The following is a 26,930-nucleotide window of genomic DNA, read 5'->3' as shown; positions in this document are numbered from 1 at the left end:
GACTCAGGGATGCTAGGCTTTCAGTCAAAAGCATTAGAGGGCCATGACCAAGAAAGAGTGATGAGCCATAGGTGAACTGACTCATACTGAAATTTCAGTCCTTCTTCAACCCATCACAATTTCGAATTGGATTGAGGCAATTCTCTCATTGTATCTGCCTAACAGGGAAAAGAGTTATCTGTGGTTCTTTTACACACTGTATCTGGCATACAATCAAAAATACTAGACAATGCTGAGGGAAAATGTGACCACTAATAAAGAGAAAAAAGAAACAATGGAAGCAGACCCACAGATGATCCAGATGTTAGAGTTAGCAAACGATGCCTTTAAAATAACTAAAATTAATGCTTTAAGAAAATAGAGGAAAACCCAGAAAATAGAGGAAAACCCAGAAAATAGGAAAAAGAGGAAAATTTCAAGAGAATTGGAATCTATAAAAAAAATCGAAAGGTCAGCCTAGGACTGAAAAATACAACATCTGAAATGAATAACGCGTTGCATGAGTTTAACAAAAGATTATTCACAGTGAAGACAAGGTGAGTAGACTTGAATACAGCTCAGTTAAAAATATTCTGTTGAAGCACAAAGTAAAAAATGAAATGGAAAGAACAGAGCAGGAAAGACGTGTGGGACACAGCCAAAAAGACTAACATAAATGTAATTGGAGACTCAGAAAGAAAGGAGGGAGGGATTGGGGCAGAAGCAGAATTTGTAGAGATCATGGCCGAGATTTTTCCAAACTGGTGAAAGCCATCAGCCCACTGATTCTGAAAGTTCAGCAAACCCCAGGCAGTATAAAACAAAGAAAACCATACTGAGGCAAACTATTAAAAGCTAAAGACAATGAACTCTTCCGATGGTCAGTTTTCCTAAATGTAAGGATTAGAAATCCTTCCTTGGAAATTTTTTTCCCTCAACGGAAAAATCAGGACAAACTAGTCTGACAAGTACAAGTGTTTTTATGAGAGCAGGGTAGCAGAGTACTTGAAATTGAACGTACCCTGGAAAGTATTTGAAATTCTTTGTTTTATTCCTCTAGTCCATGGTGAAAAAAATTGATTCAGGAGAAATTGTGTTATTTTTTTTTTTTCTGTTATGCAATCTGGTCCCTGGCTACTCACTGGTTCTCTTGTGCTATTCTTTTTCTCTACTATCTGTGATCCAGTCATACTGGCTTCTATCCCTAAAACAAGCCATGTTCCCTTGTCCTAAGATTTGCATACATGATCTTTCCTCTGCCTAGAACGGAGTTTCTAATATACCTCTATGCCACTGCTAGCCCCTTTGCCTTATTAAATCATTATTTTTCCTTCAGGCCTTCAGTTAAAGCTTACTAATTGGAAAGCAGTTCCTGATACTCCAGGCTGAATGACAGTCCCCAATTATACACTGTCATACGCACTTGTATTTTTTGTCACGGTACCTTATGTTTTTAATTCTGTATTTATTTGTGATTATGAGTCATGTGTGGCTTACTCACTACATTGTAAGTTCTATGAAGGTAGGGACAATATCAGTTTGTTCATCATTGTACACAATCTCTAGCCTGGAGCCTGGCACGCAGTCAGTACTCACTAAATATTTGTTCGGTAAATGAACAAATGAATGGAAAAATACACAGAGGAAAGATAAATTTCAATCCTGGTTAAGGACAGGAATGCTTCATCCTACTGAGTTGATTTAAATTTCTCCCCAGGTCTTGTATAGTAAGAAAGCGGTCTACACTGCTGTCTCTCACTGCTAGTTTTGCTTGCAGCAATGAGGTAGCTATCTTCAATGCCAAGTAAATCCCAACCTGTCCTTGCTAGAGATAATTTAAGGCAAAAGAGATCTTTTCCATGGTTATGATTTCTAAAAGCAGTTAGTAATAAGAGAAATAAATGGTTTCTCTGTTTGGAAATATAATAAAAGAGGACTTCAACATGAAGAGATGCAAGTACTTAATTTAAACCTGCAAGCTTAACATATAATCAGCCTTCCCTTTTGTCCCAAAGATTTTTTTCAACAGCACTGTGATACGGCTGCCCTCTGGTGGCCACTTTCTATGTTTTCCCAGTCCTTAACGTTTCCCCCTTTCTAGTCTTTTTCTAGACCTTGTGTTTTAGATGAAGAAGGTTTTAAAGTAAACTTCTTGTGATAAAATATATTGGGGGAAAACATTTTGGAGAACATTTTCACAATGTGTATTGGAGTCTTCAGAATACCTCCTTGATCCAGTAATTCTGTTTCCAGAAATCTATTCTGAGGAAATAATTCTAAATTCATAAAAAGCTTTGCATTCAAAGAAGCTTACTAAAGTGGTAGTTGTAATTCTAAAAAACTAGACAAGCCTATTTCTATCAACAGAGAATGAAGCCAATTATGTTACTTAGGCAGTATGTGGTAAAAGCACGGCAAGTGCAATCTTGACTTGACTTTGGCCGAATTACGTAGCCTGTTTCTTCATCTAGAAATGCAGATAATGACAGTAACTGTCTAATGGGTTGTTGTGATGATTCAGGGCAATATATTTATAAAGCCTTTAATACAGTGCCTGGCTCATTATGAGTAATCAATAAACGGCAACTATTAAGTAGTCATTAAAATTTTTAAAGATCGGTATATATAACAACATGAGAGAGTAAAAAAAGCAGGGCGTGAAATGACATGGCCATCTATTTAGACTATTTGAAAAGCAAAACTTAAACTTATATACATAAGGAAAGTTTTCAAGGAAAAGGATTCAAAATCTTAATGACAGATTTCTGATGGTGATTTTTTTTTCTTCTACTCTCCTGTATTTTCTAGATTTTCTTTATTGAGTATATATTTACTTTAAAATGGAGGTGGGAGACTATTAAGTTTTCAAACTAGAACTTTATGTTCACATGGTGTACTTCTTTTTCCTTTAAGAAGATTTATTTATTTTTGCTCCTCTTGGGGTGCTTGGGTGGCTCAGTTGGTTAAGCATCCCACTCTTGGTTTCGGCTCAGGTTATGATCTTAGGATCCTGGGATCAAGCCCTGTGTTGTTCTCCATGCTCAGTGGGGAATCTGCTTGAGGATTCTTTCCCTGCCCCTTTGCGCCTCCCCCTACTGTGTGTGTGCTCTCTCTCTCTTTCTCTCTAAAATAAATAAATCTTACATGTTTGTCTTCTCCATTTTTACTGTCCCCTAAGTGATCTCATTCAGTCCCTTGGATTTAATTTAAAATGCCATCTATGTCTGTGCTGACTACCAGATTTACATTTCTCCCTTGATCTTTACACTCAAAGATCCAATAGTGCATTGGACATCTTCGTCTGAATGCCTCAACTGGCATCAAAACCCCAAGACATCCAAAACAATTTCTTTGTTTTACCCTGTAAGCTAAGCCTGCCTTACTCCTAGTGTTCTTCATTTTGATGACTGACACCATTCAGCCTAGGAGTCATATCTGGTTCCTTTCTTTTTCTCACTGCAAATAGCCAATCCATCAGCAAGTTCTATCAGCCCAGCATTCAAAATACACCACGAATCTGACCTTTGTTACTGTCATCCTTGTCCAAGCCCCTGTCATCTCTCTGAACTACTGTGGCACTCTCTGATCTCATCTTACCTCTCTGCCTCCTCTCTTGTCCTCTCACCCCAGAGCCCCACCGCACCACAGTCCAGTCTCCACAGAACAACCAGAGTGATCTTTTTAAAATGTAAAACCACATCATGTCATTCCCATGCTTAAACCCTTGGATGGCTTCCCATCCCTCTTGGAATAAAATTCAGACTTCTTTCTACAGCATGCATGACTCTAGATTTTGTGGCCTCTGCCTTTCTCTCTGACCTTATCCTCTGTTACTCTCCCTTGTTCACGAAGGTTTGGCTTTCTTTCTTTTTGACAGGTTCAGGTTTGCCTTCTGCTCTATAGGGGGAGAATCAGGCGTTTCTTCCCACAACAAAGCACATTGCTGTATTTCTGACAGGTTTATATATAAACTATGGGATGGCAAAATAAATAAGGACAAGGCTTTTTACAGGTGGCAATTTATGTTTCCAAAGCGTTGTCATTGAATTTGGTTGGAAAGGAGCCCCACATTCTTTTCTTTGACTGGTTGCTTTCTTGGTTACCCTACCACACTGGTTTGCGGCCTAGCCAGTGAGCTTGATGAGATCAGCTTCAGGAAACAGTCACTCCTTTTTCTTCTTCTTCTTCTTCTGTTTTTCAATTGGTAATCCGCTCCTTTGGCCATCTTTCAGCAAAGAGAATGTGAATTTTAAGGCGATATTGCTGTATTTTGGGAGGTTCCAGGCAGAGTATAATAAAGTTAAACTTCAGCTAATGTTTACATATCCTTTATCATAAAAGAGAGACCCTCAACTTTTAGATTTTAATGGGACCTTAGATTTCATCTAGTGCGGCTTTCTTAATTTATAGATGAGGAAATTGAAACATAAAGAGAAAACATTTGTCTTATGGAATAGTTTTTCACCATTTGAAATATTCATGTTACATTTAATCATTAGCCTAAGAATCATCCCACTTTACAGATTAGAAAAGTGAGAGTCAGAGAAGCTATTTCCCAAAGGTCCCATCACTGGTAAGAGGTTCTGCTGGGAGTGGGACTCAGATGTGACATTAAACACTGTACCAGTTTTCCTATGCTCTCTTACCTCCCCAAGAGGAGCTATAAGCTGATAGAAAGGTAAAGCCACACCACCAGTTCCTACTGGATGTGGATTTGAAAGTTTATGATCTTTATTGTTATTCTAAAAACATTTCCTCCAAGTTTCTCATGAAATGTTTTAAACTTGTTTGAGTTCTTAAAATATTTTTATAATATGCATGTGATAGAGTTTATAATGTATTAGCTTTGTAATCAGGAAAAAGAATCAAGACAATATAAAAAAAAGGATACGTGCATACCAGAGACACGTGAAAATTAAAGGGGAGAAATCAAAAGGGCTGTTGCCCTCACAGCTACTGATAGCACTTGGTTGTAGTTATGTCTGTCTGTCTGTAATTCATTAATTTTCTTTCTCCGTGGCTGTGTTCCAGGTGCATGCTATTTTTGAAGCAGTGTAGAGTCTTATTATTAGACTTGTTTTCATCTTTCCTTTTGAGACAACATATTTACCATATAGAGTTATTTTTTTTCTCATTGACTTTTCTTTGTAGGGTACAGCATAAAATGAATGGAAATAAATTCTTCTGGAAAAAATGTTTAATAGTTATACATTTTATAATTTCTTAAAAATGTATGTTCTAATATAAACGGTTTAAGAGAACGAAATGATATTGTGATAAGCACCAAGGCTTGAGGTCTTACCTAAAATAGTAAAAAGCCCCCCCAAAATAAGCATGTAAGCCCAATAGCATAGTAGAAGCAAAATATTAACAGTATATATTTACCATTTTTAAATATGAAGAGCAATATGACCTGTTCTTGCTACATTAGTCACATGCAGGTGGCATGTTATTGGAACACAACTTTCCCCAAACATCCATATTCTGTTACAGGACTATTAACATTTTTGAGGTATTTTGAAAGTTTAGGACTTTATCAGAACTTGTTTTCTTAAAAATTGTTTTCATCGCGCATTTTTAAAAGGGGCCAGCAGGTGTCCAGATTTTACACATAATGCAGGTTTTGATTTTTCCAAACTGCAGAACACTTTAACATTTAAGATTATCTTATTTTTGGGGGCGCCTGGGTGGCTCAGTCGGTTAAGTGTCTAACTCTTGATTTTGGCTCAGGCCATGATCTGAAGGTTGTGAGATGGAGTCCTGCGTTGGCCTCCTCGCTCGGCGTGGAACCTGCTCAAGTTTCTCTCTCTCCCTCCCCCCTCCCCCTCCCTCTCTAAACAAACAACAAACAAAAGATTATCTTATTTGTAGAACCAAAATCCGCAGTTTGCTGTTTCTTAGTATGTATTTTTCAGCTATTTTTATTGTCACAAAGATGCATAGCTAAAGAGGGATCAGGATATAAGAAGATCGGAGAAGAAATCAGTACCTAACGTGTTTATCACTGTATGAGGATATACTAGTATTTTGTTATGTATGTGAAAAGTATCATCAACACTAACAGGCCTTAAAATGTTATATGATTGGGGTGCCTGGGTGGCTCAGTTAGGAGAGCATGCGACTCTCGATCCTGGGGTCATGAGTTCAAGCCCCATGTTGGGTGTAGAGATTACTTAGAAGTAATATCTTAAAAACAATTATATGATTGAAAGAGACATTTGCATGGGAGTTTGATTTAGTTCAAAGTTCAGGTAATAAACTTTTGAACCTGTCTTTCCCTGTCAGTTCATGAAGTTTGGGGGAATTCTGTTGTAATGACTTAAGAATTGAGATGTGCCTTGTGTGTTAATAACATTGTCATTATTTGGTTTTTCAAATTTTGCCCCAGTTGTCAGACCATTTTATTTCACAGCCTCAGTCTCTCTGCCCTTTTTCATAAATATTTCACTCATAAGGAAAAGAAATCAAATACAACTGTTTATGAATAGTTTTAGCATTGAATGGTATTTAGCTTACCAGGTAAAATTTTATTGTCTTCTTAGGTTTCTATGTCACATTTTCTCACTTATTCCTGTAATAGCAGTTGGAAGAGTCCCTGTGCGTCTCTGTGGCCCCTTAAAAAAGGGATGTTAATTACACTGTGCTTTTTCATTTTTTGTTTTCAGACACGATGCTGCTTCAGTGCCTGTGTAATATCTTTACTAATAGGGAACCATGAGAGTATTACTACAAAACACATCGCTTTGCTCTCCTCCTTCCTTTTCATTTTCTCTACTAATTTTTTTAAGTTTTTATTTATTTATTTTTTTTAGTAATCTCTACACCCATGTGGGGCTCAAACTCACAACCCCAAGATCAAGAGTCACACGTTCTACTGACTGAGCCAGTCAGGCGCTCCTATTAATTAATTGTTTTTACTTTGATCTTGAATTTTTTAATGTAAAAATGTATGCAGAATAATACAATGCATAGTCATGTACCTACACCTAGAATTAATAAATATTAACATTTTGGTATTTTGCCCAATATTTATATGTATTATATATAGTTATATATTTGAAATAGGAAATTTTGAATACAGTTGGAGTCCTCTCTTTTTTCCCCGTGTCCCATTTTTCTCCTTCCCTCACAAAGATGAGCAGAGCATGAGATTCGCCTATGCCCCCTCAGTCCATGTTTAATTTTTACCACATACACATATGTATGTATCCATTTGCTTAGTGTTGTTTAGTATGGGTTTTTAAAATTTTACAAGATAAGTAAGTACTCTCCTCTGTTTTGTATCATTCCGCAGTGTGCTTTTTTTAAACCAACATTGTTTTCAAGATTTATGCATGTTCATACATATAGGTCTAGTTCACTTATTTAATATAGTATCCCAACTATGAAAATAGTATGTAATTTATTCTTTTTTACGTAGGTCTTTAGATTGTTTTTATTTTTAATTTGAAAATAGTTGGCCTGCTTTTTGTATGTAGTCAACCATCAACCCGGGCTTCCTCTACTCCTGTACCCAGGCTTTCCCTAGAGTTTGCAATCTAGAAGGGGACACAGACCCCACAGATGCAGCCAATGTAGAAATAAGATGGGATAGAAACTGAACTCTACCTAATTCCTGTCAGATCGCTTCTTCTGGTGAACTCATAAGGTCTTTTGGTTGCAGGTATGATTTATTTAAAGTTATTGTGCTTTCAGAGTAAGTCTTTAACTTCTTAAAATAATTTGCTTCTTTTAGGTGCTTGTTTAAACTGCCAGGAAAATAGCAAAGGGGATCACTGTGAAGAATGCAAAGAAGGATTTTATCAGAGTCCTGGTGCCACGAAAGAATGTCTTCGCTGCCCTTGTTCAGCAGTGACATCGACAGGCAGCTGTGTCAGAAGTAAGGCCTTCTACTACTTCTTCATTTTGAGAGGAAAACCAGGCAATCCGTTATCAATTGATACCGAGTGTGTTGGTAAATGAAGTTCTTGGCGAAAAGGAGTGAGAGGAGGGTGAGAGTAGGCGAAGGGGAGTTATAAAAACAGCAAAGGTTTTTCTTTCTAGGGATTTGCAACCAAATCCAAGTACATATGTGAAATGAGACTTGAGGGAGAGATGAGGAAGTTTTTGTTAAAATCATGTTTATTCCACCTGTCATGACTAAAGAAGCAATAAAAACAGTTATGAGTGCCTCGTCATTACAATTATTCATATTCTTTATGTAAGCATATTTCTTTTGTTCTCTACCTGCAGAGATTCTCTGGAGGGCCCCATCATTTTTACAATAAACTGGACAATTAAGAATTAAGAAATAAGGTATAGATCATGAGTCTCCTTAAGTCTGAGAGGAGATAGTAGGGAGGGTTTAAAAACCAGTTTGAGGACCACTAGTTGTTTTGCATTTTTGCTTGTAACTTGAGGCTGTACTGAATTTCTTTGGTGTTCTCTCACTTTTAGAATTGGGTGAATTGGAACCTAGCTGTGTCCAGTGTAAAGAGGGTTACACGGGCAAGAACTGCAACACCTGTGAAAACGGCTATTACAACTCTGACAGCATCTGCACCAAGTGCCAGTGTCACAGCCACGTGGACTCAACCACAACTCCAAAGATCTGCAAGCCCGAGAGTGGTGAATGCATCCACTGCCTCCATAACACCACTGGCTTTTGGTGTGAGAACTGCCTAGAAGGCTATGTCCGAGACCTCGAGGGAAATTGCACCAAGAAAGGTAAGGCTTCACCTAAGGTGGTGCATTTACTCTCTAAGCCTAGCAGTGATGAGTGCAGGACAGCTACCTTTAGCTTTATAAAACCTTCCAATCCCACCAGAGGAGTTTTCTGGAAATAGATTTTGATAGATATTTGCCTAAAGGGATCTCCTTCTATTCCTGCTGCCCCAAAGTCAGCTCCAGAAATCTGAGGCCCACGACAAAGTCATTGCAGGGTTCTCACAGTTTCTTTTCATCTGTTTTCATTTTTATGTTAATACTTTAAAAGTCTTATCATTTCTTTTATCCTTTGCTTCCTATATTCTCATCACTTCCAGTGACCATCAAAGGTCTTTGGAAGTAGGGACCTGTAATCCAGTTAGACGTTCCAGCTGAGGAACAAAAGTCCACCGTAGCCTGTGTCCTAACTTTGGGCCAGTGTCTTCCCATGTGCGATGGGGAAAAGAGTAATAATATTCCTTCTGACTTTTGAAAGAAAAAGTTACTCATATGGTGAAATGTTTCTTGCAGGAAAGGTCAGTAGAGGTTTAGATCAAAATTAATGATTAGAAATTCAGGATGAGCTAGGGATATTCAGGCTTTATTGGGTCACAGAGTGATTAGACCACGCTCTTCTAGAAACCACTTTTTGATATTCTGACAGATGCTGAATACTGGGCTGATGGTCTGTGGCAGGTGTCGTCCCTCTGCCATTTTCTTAATATCCTTATTCCATTGTGATCAAGGCTAAAAGATGGAGACTGAACCCTTTCACTAGCCTGGAGATCCTGTCACGCAGTTCCCTTTCCCATTTGGAGACATGCTTTGTCCATACGTAGCTGACAGAACCATGATGATTTTTCTTATTAGTTACTAGGTAATGTAAAACTTGCCTCTTCTGGGGAAAGAATAATGTGTCTGACTGTGGTGACAAATTATAATGACAACAGCAGCCATTTTATCAAGTGCCTACTGTGGGCCAAGCCCTGTGAACATTACATGCAGGAACGCTCCATAGCGCCCTCTCTCCCCTAACCCTCCCCAGGAACTCCGCAAAGTAGGTGTTATCGTTCCCATTTTACCGATGAGGAGCCTCAGTGTTAACGAGATTCACTTGCTTATCTATAGCCACACAGTTCTACCTGATTCCAAAGCCTTTGGTATTTCTACGGATCTGTGCTGTATTAGCTCTTTAATTATGAAATCGTCTACGACCTACACAAAGGAAGAATCACTACACATATGATCAAAGGAAGGCTGTGTTTTCCCTTGGCTGACATCAATTTGGACCTTTAAGTTGTGTTTTTCAGAAGTAACTAGAGATACTATTTTCCTTATTCTGTTTTGCCGCCTTTGAAGAGCATTTCACCCTTATGAAATGCCATCAGACACGTTGAACTTATTTTAGCTCAAATGATTGCTTTTTTATCCCTATCACTTTTAACCAAGTGATTCAGGATTCAGTAGTGACATATTTACTGCCTTTGCAGGAATCTGTATGAATCTATCCCAGAGTCAAGAAGGATGGGAAACTGCAACATTAAAATTTTCCCAAAGATTTTAATATTATACATTTTGGAGAACAGGCATGGATGTAACAATCTAGCTTTCTAGACCTTGATTCTTTCCACTATATTTCTTTAAAAATTATTTTTAACTTGCATTACCTTAAAGCAGAATATCATCTCAGCATCCCACATCAACTTCCACTCCCATGTGTATTTCTTTTATTGTTTCTTAAAACTGGATAATTTTGTCTTTTACATTTCATTCTCTGTTTTTATTTTCAGAAGTTATTGTTCCAACACCTGAAGGTTCTACCATTTTGGTTTCCAATGCCTCTTTGACCACATCAGTGCCCACCCCTGTTATAAATAGTACATTTACCCCCACAACCCTGCAGACTATCTTTTCAGTAAGCTCTGCTGAAAACAGCACATCAGCTTTAGCTGACGTTTCATGGACCCAGTTTAATATCATCATTTTGACAGTCATCATCATTGTGGTGGTGCTACTGATGGGATTTGTGGGGGCTGTCTATATGTACCGGGAGTACCAAAACCGGAAACTCAATGCCCCCTTTTGGACCATCGAGCTGAAAGAAGACAATATCAGTTTCAGCAGCTACCATGACAGCATTCCCAATGCAGATGTGTCAGGACTTTTGGAAGATGATGGTAATGAAGTGGCTCCCAACGGGCAGCTGACCCTGACGACACCCATACATAACTACAAGGCCTAAGGAGCTAGAACCGTTGTCTGGACTATTAGACCACAGCGCTCGCTAAGACCCCATCAGCTCCTGGGCCAGATGAGGCCTGGGCAGATTTGCTGAGAAAGCAAAAGCATAGAGTGCATCTGAAATTTTCAGGTACAAATTTGTAATGCACTTAGCCTGTTACTTTTAGTTTCCCCCATGAAGATCTGAAACAGTTACTGTCAATAAGGACTTGTAGTAAAGTATATTTTTGTACCAAACTACATGGGAGTATAGAAAGGCTGAACCCTACAGTGCAGCCCACATCTACTTTGACCTCTGAATAGACTTCTGGGGAAGTGTTCACCAAACCAGCAGAAACAGGATGGAAGTGGAGGGGGAAGGACTGCCGGAAGACTTCATCTCCATTCCTGAGACACCTTTTTTAAAAGGAAAGTCAGGGATGATATTCCTTTTACTGTGCTAAAAGACACCACGGAAGAAAGCTTAAGGTCTGGGCTGTATCACAATAAACAATCTCAACTGTTTCTAAAATAGGGGCAGAAAGTCTCAAGAAGATCTTTAGAAAGGCTTGATTTTTCCTTCCCCAATTCTTGCTCAGTGATAGGATCAAAGCACAGGATAAGCTTTTAATGGTAGAAAGAGGAAGGCAACATCTGGGAGCAGGAAGTTGATGGTCCTCCTTAGGCTGTCAGTGTAAATGGTGAATTGTCTAAAAATAAGGACTCTTCCTGCCTCTAGAGAAATAAGGTGTATATAGTTAATGTAGCATATCTGGTCAACATTGTATTTGTATCTATTTGTAAAAAAAAATCATGTCATATTTTATCATCTAGAATTTATTTGTACAGCAGTTAATGGTGTTGTAAAAAGAAAATACGGGGATTGGTTAAATAGCGTAACATAGATGGCAATATTGCTAGAGCTGGGACTCTGGTGACCATCAGTCATTTTTAGTCCCTCTTTGGACACTGTTGAAATTTATAAGAGGTTGAATGTTTCTAACCTTTCTTTCCCATTCTCAGTCTCAAAGTAGAGTTATATGTCCTTTGACTTACTATAGATTCAAGCAATAGATTTTTAAGTCATTGATTGTTAAGCTGGGACAGAGGCTGTGCTCTCCAAAGTACTCCCCCGATTAGACATTAGCCAGTCTACATATTTTCCATAGATTAATGTAGAATATATCCATGAAAAAAAAAGTCTCAAAATGTAAGAGATAGTCTTCCAAAGGAATTAGAAATATTTTAGTTCCAAAAGAAAAGCCATCGTATCGCTTGGGATCCCCTGTCTCCATACCTGTGAAATATTTATATTCTTCCTCCACCCCCTCAAAAAAAATACCTTCTACATTTGAACATAGCTTATCACCCATATGCCACAAGGTGTGTACCATCTTCCTGCAGAGCTTCTTGTCGGGTTAGAGGGTAGCTCTGGAGGTGGGTGGGTACAGTTAGTCCTTGATTTTATACACAGTTTTTCCCTAGAGGCCACCTACTGTTGCTCTCATCTGTTATGATATTGACAGATTGTGGGTTAAGCAAGCCAGGAAAAGCAGCCAGAAGTCAGATATAGATATTTACTAGGAGGAGTGGCAAACTGTCAAGTGGTTAGAAAAAAAAACAAAGATTTATTAGATCAGACCTAGGAAATCCACGTTAACAACCTTGCCTAACTTCCCCCAAGAAAAATATGGAATTTGGTCATCCCTCTGTAGGAGACCCATAAGTTTTCTCAGGTTTTAGAGATGATGTTCTGGAGGATGGACAGACAGATAATCTACTTCTGGTAACCTGAGGTGTTCCGAATATTTGGCCGTTGCTCACGAGAGTAGAGGTTATGTGACATTACATTATATTAAAATCAGTGAATATTGCTATAGCCCTTTGCAGTTCACAAAACACCTTTCTTTTTTTTTTTTTTTAAAGATTTTATTTATTTATTTGATAGAGATAGAGACAGCCAGCGAGAGAGGGAACACAAGCAGGGAGAGTGGGAGAGGAAGAAGCAGGCTCCCAGCGGAGGAGCCTGATGTGGGGCTCAATCCCATAACGCCGGGATCACGCCCTGAGCCGAAGGCAGACGCTTAACCGCTGTGCCACCCAGGCGCCCCACAAAACACCTTTCTATATATATGTCCTCTGTTCCTCATCATAGCCCCCTGAGGAAGTAATTATTGTCCCCATTTTATAGATGAGGTTAAATATCTTGTTCAAGACTATACAATACGTCATTATTAGGCTTGGGATCGGGCCTCCTAACCGAAGCACATATTCTCTCCACTATGTGCCAGTGCAGAAACTGCCTAGCCCCAGACAAAGAGGACTCGGGGAAGTGTCCTGTCTGTGACTGTTTCTAACTTCTGTAAGTGCAAGGTATAGTCTAGGGGCATACAGCTGTGAAGAATCATTTCGTGGAAAGAACACAGGAGGCTTACTATCTAAAGCTAGTACTGGTGATAAGAAAACAAAACTACCATTTTGTGCTTCATTAAAGTGAAAGAATCTTCTCCAAGCAGGGAGGGAAAATCTGCTTTCCCAGCAGCTTCCCCCATGCACATACAGACTGTGCACTGCACAATTGCAAGGACGTGTGCAGACTGACACACCCGCCTCTCTCCCAGATTGCCACCCCCTCGACGTGAGGGATTGAGGGCAATGAGGAAGAACCATTGTTAAGTAGAAGTTAAACCAATAGAGAAAGCAGGAATGTTTGTCGGGGTCTAAGAGCCAAAGCCAAACAGTCCAGATTCCGGCCATATAGAGATTTCTTGAAACAGACCTTAAGAGATACTGCAAACATTGAATTACAAGGAACACTAACCTCTAAATACTTATTAACATCTCCTAGGTCATGTTCTTAATTCTTCCCAGTGGGAAAAAAAAAAATTAAGGTCTTAAAATTTGTTTTAAAAAATATTCTTTAGTGTCCCCTGCTTTTTGCTGGGGGAAATCATTTTGCTCTAGAATTAAAATCAATCATGAAGTGATCTACCAGCAAAATTAAACTAGGAAACTAGTAGGGAATATGCATTACACAATATTCATTCCTCTGAAGGCAAGACCCCCATGAACTACGGTGTTCAGCACCAGGATCCCGTCAGTCCTTTAGAAAGATAATACTGGAAGAATTTTAAATAAGGATTAGAAATGTGTTTATTTTCAAATAAGGCTAGTGTGAATCTTACTGATAAATGACAGATACTACTATTAACTGATAATTGTATCTTCATTCATTCATTTTCGTAAGCCCTGATGCATTTCTGACAGGTGCCCTAGGTAGTGCTGTTAACTACGTCTGTCTTCCCTTATTTTCCCCTCCTTCCCTGCAGTGTCAAGCTTCCAGACGTCTTTCTCCAGGTATAGAGAAAAATGGTAATAAAAACTAAAGCTCACTTATATTAGGGTCCTGTGGATTGATGTGTTACTACTCTTAGGGGTACCCGCATTTTAAGAGAGAACGGAGCAGATGTGGGATGGGAGGAGAGAGATCTGGGGAGAGAGGATTTGTATAAGTGTCGGATTATATGGCTACTCTCCAGCCCTAACGTCCCCCAGAAAATTGGTCATTAAAGCAGTACTCACTGCCCCATTCGTTCATTTTGGTCGGCGAGTACCTTCCGGACATTTAGCCCTTCTCGTGCTGTTTCGGAGGCAGAGAGCTAAAGCAATAGTACGTCTTCCTAAGAGCCTCAGTTGGGACGGGGCTATTAGATCATTCACCCTGGTCCTCTGTTTTTTGTAGGACACACGGTGAACATAACAGCACTTGTAATGAACATTCCCTGGTTCTTATACTTTGAGGTATGTGGGTAGGAGTTGAATCTATGCATCTCAAGGAAAGCTCTCCGACAAAAAGTTCAGAGAAGTAAAAAGCGACCCAGTGTAACCTGTTAGAGCAAGGAGAGCATTTCTGGCCTCACCCACAAAGAACTTTTGGTCCATTATGATCTTCGTGGACAGTATGGGGTTTGGGAACTAACAGGAGATTGGTGTGTGCAGGGGAGTGACGGAAGGTTAGCGGCAATTTTCCTCGTTAACCCTGAGCCACTGACTATGACGAGGGAAAAAAACAGGAAGAACACACCGGTTCATCCAAACACGTCAAACAACGTCAAACGGACTGAAGGCTATGGATCGTTAAAATGGCAGTGGCTGAATGATGCTTTTTCAAAGGCAATTGGGAGCCTCTCTTACTTGTTACTTCTGCGTATACAATGACTGCAGCCGGGGTGACAACGCGAGCCACGTTAGCCCAGAGCCGAAGGATCCGCAGCTGAGTTCTCACACTAGGCACAAGCGCTCTGTCATGCATTACACGTCAGCCCGAGCGATTAGGGAATGTTTCTGAAACATTAAACTCATCTGTATGTCACTAAAATTCTAACACAAATTTTAAAAACATGTCTCCTACATACGCTGTACTAGGCTTCATGATGCATTTCTAAATTTGTGTATGATTTGAATATATGAAAAGAATTTATACAAGAGTGTTATTTAAAATTATTAAAAAAATAAATGTATATAATTTGTACCTATTGTAGATTCATTGTTTTACTTTTTTTATGTGGTCAGAGTTGTTGGAAGTGTTTTAATATATGTCACAGGGCATTTATTTTCAAACCCATTCAGGAAAATCTTTGAACCCTTCATTTATTGACCATGCTTTTTGTTTTAACTCCCTTTTAAAAATGTTTTTCCACTTAGGGAAAAAAATGCCATAAGATTCCCCCTCTTAGAACAAAACAAAACACCCTGGCAGGGTTGGGGGAGGAAGCGTATGTTAACATATATCCTTGTTTGTGCTTTTGCCTGTCCCCTATGAGATTCATTGGGATTCCCATAAAAATTTTAAAGAAAAAACGTGTTCCTTTTGAATTTCTTTTTCATACGTATAAAATTTTTTCTTTCTTCAGTATAAATCTGAAGGGAACCATGTTCTCTGTTTATTAGACAACCTGCAACAAGAGTACATCTTTTATTTTTTGAGGTGCCCTTGAAGATCCTGTATTTTGACAAAGCTCAGTGGTGTTTAATGGGATGCCATCTAAGGATCCAAGGAGTACTTTGAAAAAAAGCAAAAGTAAGTCAGGCGTTCCTTTGTGCTGAGCGCTTGATAAACTTCAGTTGGTTTATTCAGCTTCAGCTGGTTGATATTTACACTTCAAAACCCCGTTTCTCCTTTCTTTTCTAGTCACACAAGAAAACAAGTCATATTACTCTATACTCGCACCTTATATTTTTATGCATGTGGTTCTATACATGTAGGTGTATAATGTATATGATTTGGGTATTACTTTAAGGAAACGAGTAAGCAGGCCTGAAACGTAACTAAACAAATTAAAATTTCAAAGGAAAGGAAATGTATGTACAGTCTCAGCACACCAAGAGGGAATATTGCCAGAAATATTACTTTTATAGTATTGTATTTGTACTTTGGATGAAAGTCCATCAAAGACATCAAAGATGTCTAGATTATCAGAACTGGGTGTATTCCTTTTCCAGAGGAGTATAAGATATGTATGTTTTACAAAAATTTCACATCTTCCATTATAATGAAACCAGTGCTTCAAAGTAACAATTATGCTTAGTTACATTTAAAAAGTTAGGCTAAATTCAAAACAACAAAATGATTTTCGTGACATGATAGCATTAGAAGTGTTAACTGACAGGCTGAAAAGATATATATATATATATTTAAGGATTTTATTTATTTATTTGACAGAGAGAGACAGGCGGGAGAGGGAACATAAGCAAGGGGAGTGTGAGAGGGAGAAGCAGGCTCCCTGCCGAGCGGGGAGCTCAACTGGGGAGGCTCGATCCCAGGACCCTGGGATCATGACCTGAGCCAAAGGCAGACGCTTAACGGCTGAGCCACCCAGGCACCCCTGAAGAGATATTTTAAGTGAATGTTAACCAGACATAGTTTTACATGTAAGTTAGATTTTCAAGGCAATTTTATGAGGAAATTATTGTAGTACTTTCAGTACTGGCTTTCTGATACTTCCACTTACAAAATGAAAGCCATCACACTGTTACATGTGTTGTTTGTATTAATAAGTAGGTTTTAGACTTTGGATATGGAGCACTGAACTTTCAGATGGTTGCACAAAAAAACAGGCAAAATGTTTTCCTTTGTGTTTAATAAGAGTAGGTTTGGGATAAAAAAGGAAGTATTTGGGAGGAAATCTTCTTTTGCAGTTTCCTTTCTGCTGTCAGACCCACCACTATCATCTTCTATGTCCATACTGTTTTCTTAATCTCAGTCTCAAATAAGGAAGCGTCCCAACCCTTCCTTACATTCATTACCCTTCTAACCCAGCTATATTTGACTCATGTATAATTTCCTATAGGTGCCACGTTATAGGATGCCTTTCTTCCTCTGCTAATACTGTTTCTCCTACCTATAACATCCTCGAGAATGTTTATTCATTCTTTGCAACTCCTTGATAAAGGAAAGTTGATCAATCCTTAATTTGTATCTCCATTTTGCCTAATGTATGCTTCTCTATTGCACATGTTTTATTGGAAATACTTGTTATTTTATGTCTTCCCCAGTAGATTCTATATTCCTTGAAGCCAGGAACATTTATTCTTCTATCTCTCGTATCCGGCATGGTGCTGGCACATTGTAGATGCTCAGGAAATTGTGGTTTAAAACAAAAGTTACTGGGGCGCCTGGGTGGCACAGCGGTTAAGCGTCTGCCTTCGGCTCAGGGCGTGATCTCCGCGTTATGGGATCGAGCCCCACGTCAGGCTCTTCCGCTATGAGCCTGCTTCTTCCTCTCCCACTCCCCCCTTCTTGTGTTCCCTCTCTCACTGGCTGTCTCTGTCGAATAAATAAATAAAATCTTAAAAAAAAAAAAATTACTTAACAGATACAGGAGCTGGTATGGGAACTTACGTGGTGAAGTATAAGAAATATTCATTAGGCACCACAGTATATCTTATTTAATAGAGATATCAGCATATGTACTTCAGAGGGTCTGAGAAACTCTTGAAATAGCATTCTGCTTTGTTTGTGAATACAAATAATTTGTATGCATGTGCGCACGTGCGTGTGTTTTCTGGAGGAAAGGTCCATACCCTTGATCATATTCTCTGAAGGATCTATGATCCCCAAAGGATTAACAACTACTTGGATGGTGATTACTCTGTGTATTTCAGTAGTAAAGACCTTCCCACTGGATGGGAATCAGTACAGCTTTGATTCAAGAAGTCCACTTCTGGGAATTCCTCATAAGGAAATGACCTAAAAAGCAGAGAATTCTGTGCAAAAAAATTTTTTTAACCCCAGAGTGTATATAAAGTTAAAAAAAAAAGGGGACAAACCCTAGATGGTCAACAATAGAGATGTGGCTTAGTGCATGAACCTGTAGAGATAAAATGCAAGCATTAAAAAGAATTAGGAGGAATGACTAAAAACAGAATCAAGGTTTAGTGAAGAAAACAGGGTATTTTGAGGGTGTGCCTGCAATTCCACCTCTGGTATACAGTCTGGAGAAACTCTTATGTATGTGCACCAGGACCCACACTTCAAATTCTTCACTGCGGCATCATTTGTTATAGGAAAATAACTGGAAACCACCCCAATTGTCTGTCAGTAGAAGAATGGATACATTGTGGTGTATCCAAATACATGAACAGAATTTTATGCAGTAGTCAAAAACGAATGAATTATAGCTATATACCAATATGGATGAATCTCAAAAACATAATGCCAAGAAAAAAAAAGCAAGCTGTATAGAATGTATACAATATAATTTCTTTTATATAATGGCCCAAAATGGGAAATGGAATATATTGTTTAAAAATACGTACACATATGGGAAAACTATAAAGAAAAACAAGAGAATAATTAATACAAGTGAAGATAACTTTGGAAAAGAGAGGGGGATGCAGAGATGACCTCAAAGGTACGAGTAATGTCCTTAAGAAGTGTGTGTGTGTACATGGCCTTTTTAATGTATTCTTTTTTAATACTGTGTGTGTATATGCACAAACACACATATACTCTGGTATATGTGTTACATTTCACAGTGAAAATTTTCAACAGGATATGAACTGGTGGATACAACATGATTACAACTATGTTGAAAAAATAATACAGGGGTGCCTGGGTGACTCAGTCGTTAAGTGTCTGCCTTCCGCTCAGGGTGTGATCCCAGAGTCCTGGGATCAAGCCCCTCATTGGGCTCCCTGCTCCACTGGGAAGCCTGCTTCTTCCTCTCCCACTCCCCCTGCTTGTGTTCCTTCTCTTGCTGGCTGCCTCTCTGTCAAATAAATAAATAAAATCTTAAAAAATAATAATACAGAAAATGTTTGGAGGGAAATACCATAACTTGTGATACCTGTACCAAAAATACAATGTTCCATGGGGCGCCTGGGTGGCACAGCGGTTAAGCGTCTGCCTTCGGCTCAGGGCGTGATCCCGGTGTTATGGGATCGAGCCCCACGTCAGGCTCCTCTGCTGAGAGCCTGCTTCTTCCTCTCCCACTCCCCCTGCTTGTGTTCCCTCTCTCGCTGGCTGTCTCTATCTCTGTCGAATAAATAAAATCTTTAAAAAAAAGTACAATGTTCCAACTGATATCACAGAAATACAAAAGATTCTAAGAGACTACTATGAACAATTATATGCCAACAAATTGGACAACCTGGAAGAAATGGATAAATTCTTAGAAACATGGAATTTGGCCAGTATTAAGGAGCACACGTATTGCCTGGAGCACTGGGTGTTATACGCAACAATGAATCATGGAACACTACATCAAAAACTAATGATGTACTGTATGGTGACTAACATAACATAATAAAAAATTTTTAAAAAAAGAAACATGGAATTTACCAAGACAGAATCGTAATGAAATAGGAAATCTGAACAGCCCAATTACTAGCAAGGAGATTGAATCAGTAATCAAAAACCTTCCAGCAAACAAATTCTGGGTGAACTCTGCCAAACATCCAAAGAAGAATTAATACCAATCCTTCTCAATCTCTTCCAGAAACAGTAGAGGGGGGAGCTCTTCCAAACATGTTATGAGGTCAGCATTACCTTGATACCAAAACTAGACAAGGATGCCACAAGAAGAGAAAATTACAGACCAATATCCCTGATGAAGATAGATACAAAAATTCTCAACAAAATATTAGCAAACTGAGGGGCGCCTGGGTGGCTCAGTCATTAAGTGTCTGCCTTTGGCTCAGGGTGTGATTCCAGCATTCCGGGATCGAGTCCCACATCGGGCTCCTCAGCTGGGAGCCTGCTTCTTCCTCTCCCTCTCCCCTGCTGTGTTCCCTCTCTCGCTGGCTGTCTCTCTGTCACATAAATAAATAAAATCTTCAAAAAAAAATTTAGCAAACTGAATTCAACAATACATTGAAAGAATCACACACCAAGATCCAATGGGATTTATTCCAGGGATGCAAGGATGGTTCAACATTCACAAATCAGGCAATGGGATAGGCCAGATTAACAAAATGAAGTACAAAAATCATATGATCAAAGGGGCACCTGGCTAGCTCCGTTGGTAGAATATGCAACTCTTGCTCTAGGGGTCATGAGTTCCAGCCCCATGTTGGATGTAGAGATTACTTTAAAAAAATTGTTTTAAATCATATGATCATCTCAATAGATGCAGAGAAAGCATTTGACAAGATTCAACATCCATTTATGATAAAAGCTCTCAACGAAGTGGGTATAGAGGGAAACTACCTTGACATAATTAGGGCCATATATGACAGATCCACATCTAACATCACACTCAACAGTGAAAAGCTTTTTCTCTAAGATCAGGAACAGGACAAGGATCTTCACTCTCGCCACTTTTATTTAATATAGTATTGGAAGTCCTAGCCAGAGCAATTAGGCAAGAAAAATAAATAAAAGATAACCAAATTGGAAAGGAAGAAATAAAAGTCACTATTTGAAGATGACATCATATTATATATAGGAAACCCTAGAGACTCCATTAAGAAAACCGTGAGAACAAATAAACAAATTTGGTAAAGTTGCAGGATACAAAATCAATCTGTTGTATTTCTTTACACTAATAATGGACTATCAGAGAAATTAAGAAAGCAAGACTCATTTGCAATTGCATCAAAAAGAATAAAATACCCAGGAATAAATTTAACCAAGGAGGTAAAAGGCCTATATATTGAAAAGCATGAGACATTAATGAAAGAAACTGAGGAAGACACAAATAAATGGAAAAATATTTCACGTTCATGGTTTGGAAGGATTAATATTATTAAAATGTCCATACTACCCAAATCAATGCACAGAATCAATGTAATCTTTACCAAAATTCCAGTGGTATTTTTCACAGAAACAGAACAGATAATCCTAAAATTTGTATGGAATCACAAAAGACCTTGACTAGCCAAAGCAATCTTGAGAAAGAAGAACAAAGCTGGAGCCATCATGCTCCTTGATTTCAAACTATATTTCAAAGCTACAGTAATGAAATAGTATGGTATTTACATAAAAACAGACACATAGATCACTGGAAAAGAATATAAAGTCCAGAAATAAACCCATACATATATGGTCAATTAATTTACAGCAACGAAGAACCAAGGATATACAATGGGAAAAGGACAGTGTCTTCAATAAATGGTGCTGAGCAAATTGGATAGGCATATACAAAAGAATGAAACTGGACCACTATCTTATACTGTACACAAAAATTAACTCAAAATGAATTAAGGACTCGACGTAAGACCTGAAACCATAAAAGTATAAGGAAATATAGGTGGTAAGGTCTTGGTGATGATTTTCTGAATCTGACCTTAAAAGCAAAGACAACAAAAGCAAAAATGAACAAGTGGGACTACACAGACTAAAAAGGTTCTGCACAGCAAAGGAAACCATTAACAAAAATGAAAGGGCAACCTACTAAACGGGAGGAAAATAATTGCAAATCATATATCTGATAAGGGGCTAATATCCACAATATACAAAATCTCATACAACTCAATAGCTAAAAAAAAAAATTCAATTAAAAAATGGGCAGGAGATTTGAACAGACATTGTTCCAAAGAAGACGTACAGATGCCCACCAGATGCATGAAAATGTGCTCAACATGACTCATCATCAGGGAAATGCAACTCAAAGCCATAATTAGGTAGCACCTCACACCTGTCAGAATGGCTAGTATCAAAAAGACAAGAAATAACAAGTGTTGACATGGAAGTGGAGAAAAAGGAACCCTTGTTCACTGTTGGTGGGAAAGTAAATTGGTGCAATCACTATGGAAAACAGTATGGAGTTTCCTCCAAAAAAATCAAAAATAGAGCTACCATATGATTCAGCAATCCCATTTCTAAGTGTATATCTTAAGAAAATGAAAACACTAACTCAAAAAGATATCTGCACTCTCATATTTTTTTTAAAGATTTTATTTATTTATTCAACAGAGATAGAGGCACCCAGCGAGAGAGGGAACACAAGCAGGGGGTGTGGGAGAGGAAGAAGCAGGCTCCCAGCAGAGGAGCCTGATGTGGAGCTCGATCCCATAATGCCAGGATCATGCCTTGAGCCGAAGGCAGACGCTTGACTGCTGTGCCACCCAGGCGCCCCCACTGCAGCATTATTTATAATAGCCAAGAAATGGAAACAGCCTAAGTGTTCATTGATGGGTGAATGGACAAAGAAATTGTGATCTATCTATTTAACTATATCTATCTATCTATCTATCTATCTATCTATCTATCTATCTATCATCTGTTTATCTACACACATACATATACATACACACACACAGTGGGATATTACTCAGCTATAAAAAACGAAATCTTGCCATTTGCCTCAACATGGATGGACCTCAAGGGCATTATGCTAAGTGAAATAAGTCAGACAAAGAAAGACAAGTATACAGGATTTCCCTTATATGTGGAATCTGAAAAAGAAAAAGAAAAAACCCAAGTTCACAGATACAGAGCACAGATTGGTGGTTGCAAGAGGTGAAGGGATGGGAGAAATCGGTGAACATTTTTTTTTTTTAGTTGAAAAGATTAAACAAAACAAAAACACGTGTTAGAGACCTGACATGTGTATAATCTTCCCAGCGATCCGGACAAACAAAAGAGATAAAGGAAACGAACCTACACTACATTTTATCTCCTAATGGTAAAAAAATAAATCATCAGAGCCTCCTAAATGTTTATGCACTTAATAGCAGAGTGTCAGCATATGTGAAGCAAAAACTGATAGTACCGAAAGGAGAAATAGTCAAAACCACATAATTACAGTTGGAGATTGCAACCCCTCTGTCAACGCATATAACAAGGAGACAGAAAACCCGTAAGGATATAGAACATGTGAACAACACTATCACCAACTTGACCTTCACGGAAACAGACACACCCAACAACATAGCATGATAAACGTTCTTTTCAACAGCACATGGAACATTTCCTAAGATACACCATACACTGAGCCATAAAATTAGTCTTACAAATTTTTAAAAATTTATTTATTTTTTAAGTAGGCTCCACACCCAACATCAGTCTTGAATCCACAATCCTGAGCTCAAGAGTCGCATGCTCCACCAACTGAGACAGCCAGACATCCCCCAGTAAGTCTTACAAATCAAGAAAAAAAAATCAAATCAACAAAATATGATCTCTGACCTCAATGGAATTAGAAATTAGTAACAGAAATATGGCTGGAAAATTTTGAAGTCTTCTAAAACTAACATACTTCTAAATAACACATAGGTCCAAGGAAAAATGAAGAAAACAAAATATCTTAAACTAAATTAAAATGAAAACGCAACATTTCACACTTGTGGGATGCAGTTGAGGCAGTGCGTGGAGGGAAATTAGGAGCACTGAATGTTTAATTAGAAAAGAGGAATGATCTCAAATCAATTATCTTTAAAAAAAAACTAGAAAAGGAAGAGTAAAATAAACCCCAAATAAACAGAAGATAAAATATAACCAAGATAAAGGCAAAAATAAATACAAAAGAAAACAACAGAGAAAATCCATGGAACTTCTTTGAGAAATCCAAATAAAATTGATAAACTTGCAACCTGGAAAATTTTAAAAAGAGAGAAAGAAGATACACACAGAACCAATATCAGGAATGAGAGAGGGGCTATCACTACGGATCCTACTGACATTAAAGGGAAGTTGACATGAGGGAAGTTGAGGCTGTCACGAGCACGCTAGCAAGGCACACACGCGAGTTGTGCCTTCCCACAATGTCGGCTTTCTTCAGGCGTAAAGCAAGGTTAACATAATGATAAAGCAGGTTCAGGATTCCAGACCCAGTGACATTTCACTAGGGTGTTTAACGTGGCTTCTCACACATCACACAAAGCACAACACAAGACAAGTCACACCACAAACAAGATAGCACAGGGGTAGGAAGTTCAAGAACCAAATGTGGAGTCAGTCCATGGATGTGGAGTTTGAGATAAGGCCTTGGTCCTGTCCAGGCCCATTCTCAGGCCTCACTGCTTATTATGCTCAAGCAGGGAAGGATCTCAGCTCTTTTTGGGGATCAGTGGGGCAGAACTCTCAGCTGCAGCTGCTTTTTGAAGTGGTCAGACACAGAGGAGTCAGTGTCTGAGGGGTCTGACAGTTTGCTACAAAAATCCCCCCTTTTTAAAGGGATTTAATCAGACTTGGGCCTTTGCAGATCTGTTTCTGCTTGTGACCAGTTCTGAGTGTGCCATCAGCTGGTGCTGGTCTCGGCGATATCTGGTCTTCCCTGCCTGCATCCCTGCTTGACCCCTGCTTGACGAGTGACTCCATCTTGCTCTCCACAAAGTCCAATAAACTTGATGACATAGGCAAAACATACAGATTCCTTGAAAGACACAGACTGTCAAAACTCTCTCAAAAAGCAATAGATAATATCTATTAGAAAACAGAATTTGTGCTTAGCAACTTCCTACCAAAAAAAAAAAAATCCAGATTCAGATAGCTTCACTGGTGAATTCTGTGAAACATTTAAAGAAGAAATAATATTAATTCTACATAAATATCTCCCAACTCATTCTAGCATTACCCTGATATCAAAACTAGACAAAGGCATCACAAGAAAACTACCGACCGATATCCTTCACAAGCATGGGTATGAATATTTCTAAGAAAATTTAAACAAACTAAATACAATGAAATATTAAAAAGATAGAACTTCCTGGGATTTATCCCATGAATGCAAGGTTGGTACAACGTATGAAAATCCATCAATGTAATTCACATAGACGGGAAAAAAAATTAGAGGACGATCATCTCTGTAGATACAGAAAAAGCACTGGACCAAATCCAACATTGATTCATGATCAAGATGATGATGATGAAGAAGAAAATGATGATGGGACTCTGTCTACTCTCAAGTTATCTGTTCAATTTGATTGCTGGACCATCTTTTTCTGTTTAATCCCATTGCTGAGCACAGGCCGAGGTACCAAAAAGAGCTCAATAAATATTGGTAAATGAACGAGCCAATCAACTGTATTACCGTTTTTATACTGGTGAACATGATGGAGACACATAAGTATACTGCAGGTCGTAAAGGCTTCAAATTAATGAAAGCCTGAACCAAAACCCAAGCGGACGGTTATTTGGGGCAGCACCAAGTCACTTTTAAGCAGGAATGTTTTGGGGGGTGACCCTGGAAATAAACAGCCCAGGATTTCCTCCCGCCAAATGGTGCTGACCAAGCTCATTCCTTCCGTAAGACAGCGATCCCACCCACTCGCTGTATTGTACAGCCTCCCACATGTTGGCGCGTGCTGACTGCGTAGGAAGTAACCTCAGTCTGATATATGGATGCTTTGGGTGCCCTCCGCTCCCTGCCTTTATTTTTAGTAGCTTGCAGAACCAAGAGGCTATCGCTGAGCTTTTTAATTTCCTCCAAACATTTTCTAAATGAACCATTGTTATCTTTAATCACCATGCGAGGGGATTATCCAGTTTCATTTGAAGAAGCTATTTTTGCCAAGAGATGAGATTCTTCCGGACAAGGATAGAGACATTAATGGTTGTCTATTAAGATTCTGTTTTAGTTGAGATAATAATTTGGGGGTAATTAAGCAAATTGTATAGCCTCCAACGGACCATTAATCTCCAAAGGAGTTGTCTGAAATGGAGAGGCCTTTATACTCCGGAGCAAGAATCAGACTGGTGACAGCTATGTTTTGAATTTCCTTAATTAGAAGGAAAAGGTAGCAATGTGAACAGGTATGGGACCTGGGTAAAGAATTAACTTTATTTCCTTATAATACGCTCCTCANGGAATTAACTGTATTTCCTTATAATACGCTCCTCACCTTTTTGTCTGAAAAGAAAGAGATCATCACACTATTAAATGAAGGTGTTAAAGTGTCAGTTAAGGGTGACAAAGAGGCCACACATATACTAAGAGCCACACATATACTAAGTTCCTTTGGGCAAGTCAGGAAAGGATGCCTCTTCTTTGGAATGGATTCATATTGGGAAACAGAACCCACAGGTTGGCAAGCAGATAGACTGGACTTCAGCCTCCACTTGTCCTTTGGCTGGGTGTCTCCAACAGAACACACCCTACACAGTGTAGCTGGTGGCCTGACCAGGTGGGGGGGAGGAGTGGGGATGGGGGAGACAGAAGCGAAGCCAAAAGGGCCTTACATTCATCCCTTGGAGGAAGTAAGTCCTGTGGCCACCTACCTGTGGTCCTCCTTCCCTACATCCTGACCTGCTCTCTCAGTAGAAAGTCACTGCATTTAAGGGATGGGGGCAGTCTCCCACCACCGCCTGTAACTTACAATCAAGACGTTCTGTGCTACTTTTAAGCTGCAAGATGTTCAGACAGTTGATTTATTCCGTGATCTTTTCTTGCCTACAGCTATTGCTACTTTACATATTCAGATGTGCAGCTGGGAAGGATGCTGGAAAGCTCTCCCTGGATAATTTTCCCAAAGCCTTTGACTCTCTAATAGCCAGCCTCTGGGTTTAGACACATGGGGATCTGGCTGCGGTGCTGAGGATATCAATTATGGGAGATTTTGATTTGGGGTATAGGTAGGCCCTTTGTAAGTTTTCAAAAAGCTCA

The 26,930-nt window shown here is 38.9% G+C and overlaps 1 protein-coding gene across 1 annotated transcript in view; it reads left to right on the top strand.

The window, feature by feature from the left end:
• Nucleotides 1–15,420, top strand: part of MEGF9 (multiple EGF like domains 9) — an 81,682-nt gene extending 66,262 nt beyond the window's left edge. Inside the window, exons 4-6 of the mRNA XM_034664407.1 lie at nucleotides 7,715–7,858; nucleotides 8,416–8,685; nucleotides 10,455–15,420. Of these exons, the coding sequence (XP_034520298.1) occupies nucleotides 7,715–7,858; nucleotides 8,416–8,685; nucleotides 10,455–10,906 (866 nt within the window). The 3' untranslated portion in view covers nucleotides 10,907–15,420. The remainder of the gene's footprint in view (nucleotides 1–7,714; nucleotides 7,859–8,415; nucleotides 8,686–10,454) is intronic.
• Nucleotides 15,421–26,930: the final 11,510 nt, after the last annotated feature.

This window comes from Ailuropoda melanoleuca, chromosome 7 (genome assembly GCF_002007445.2).
Source record: "Ailuropoda melanoleuca isolate Jingjing chromosome 7, ASM200744v2, whole genome shotgun sequence".
Lineage (NCBI taxonomy): Eukaryota > Metazoa > Chordata > Mammalia > Carnivora > Ursidae > Ailuropoda > Ailuropoda melanoleuca.
The sequence above is the reverse complement of the archived record's forward strand: the minus strand, read 5'-3'. Positions and strand labels throughout refer to the sequence as shown.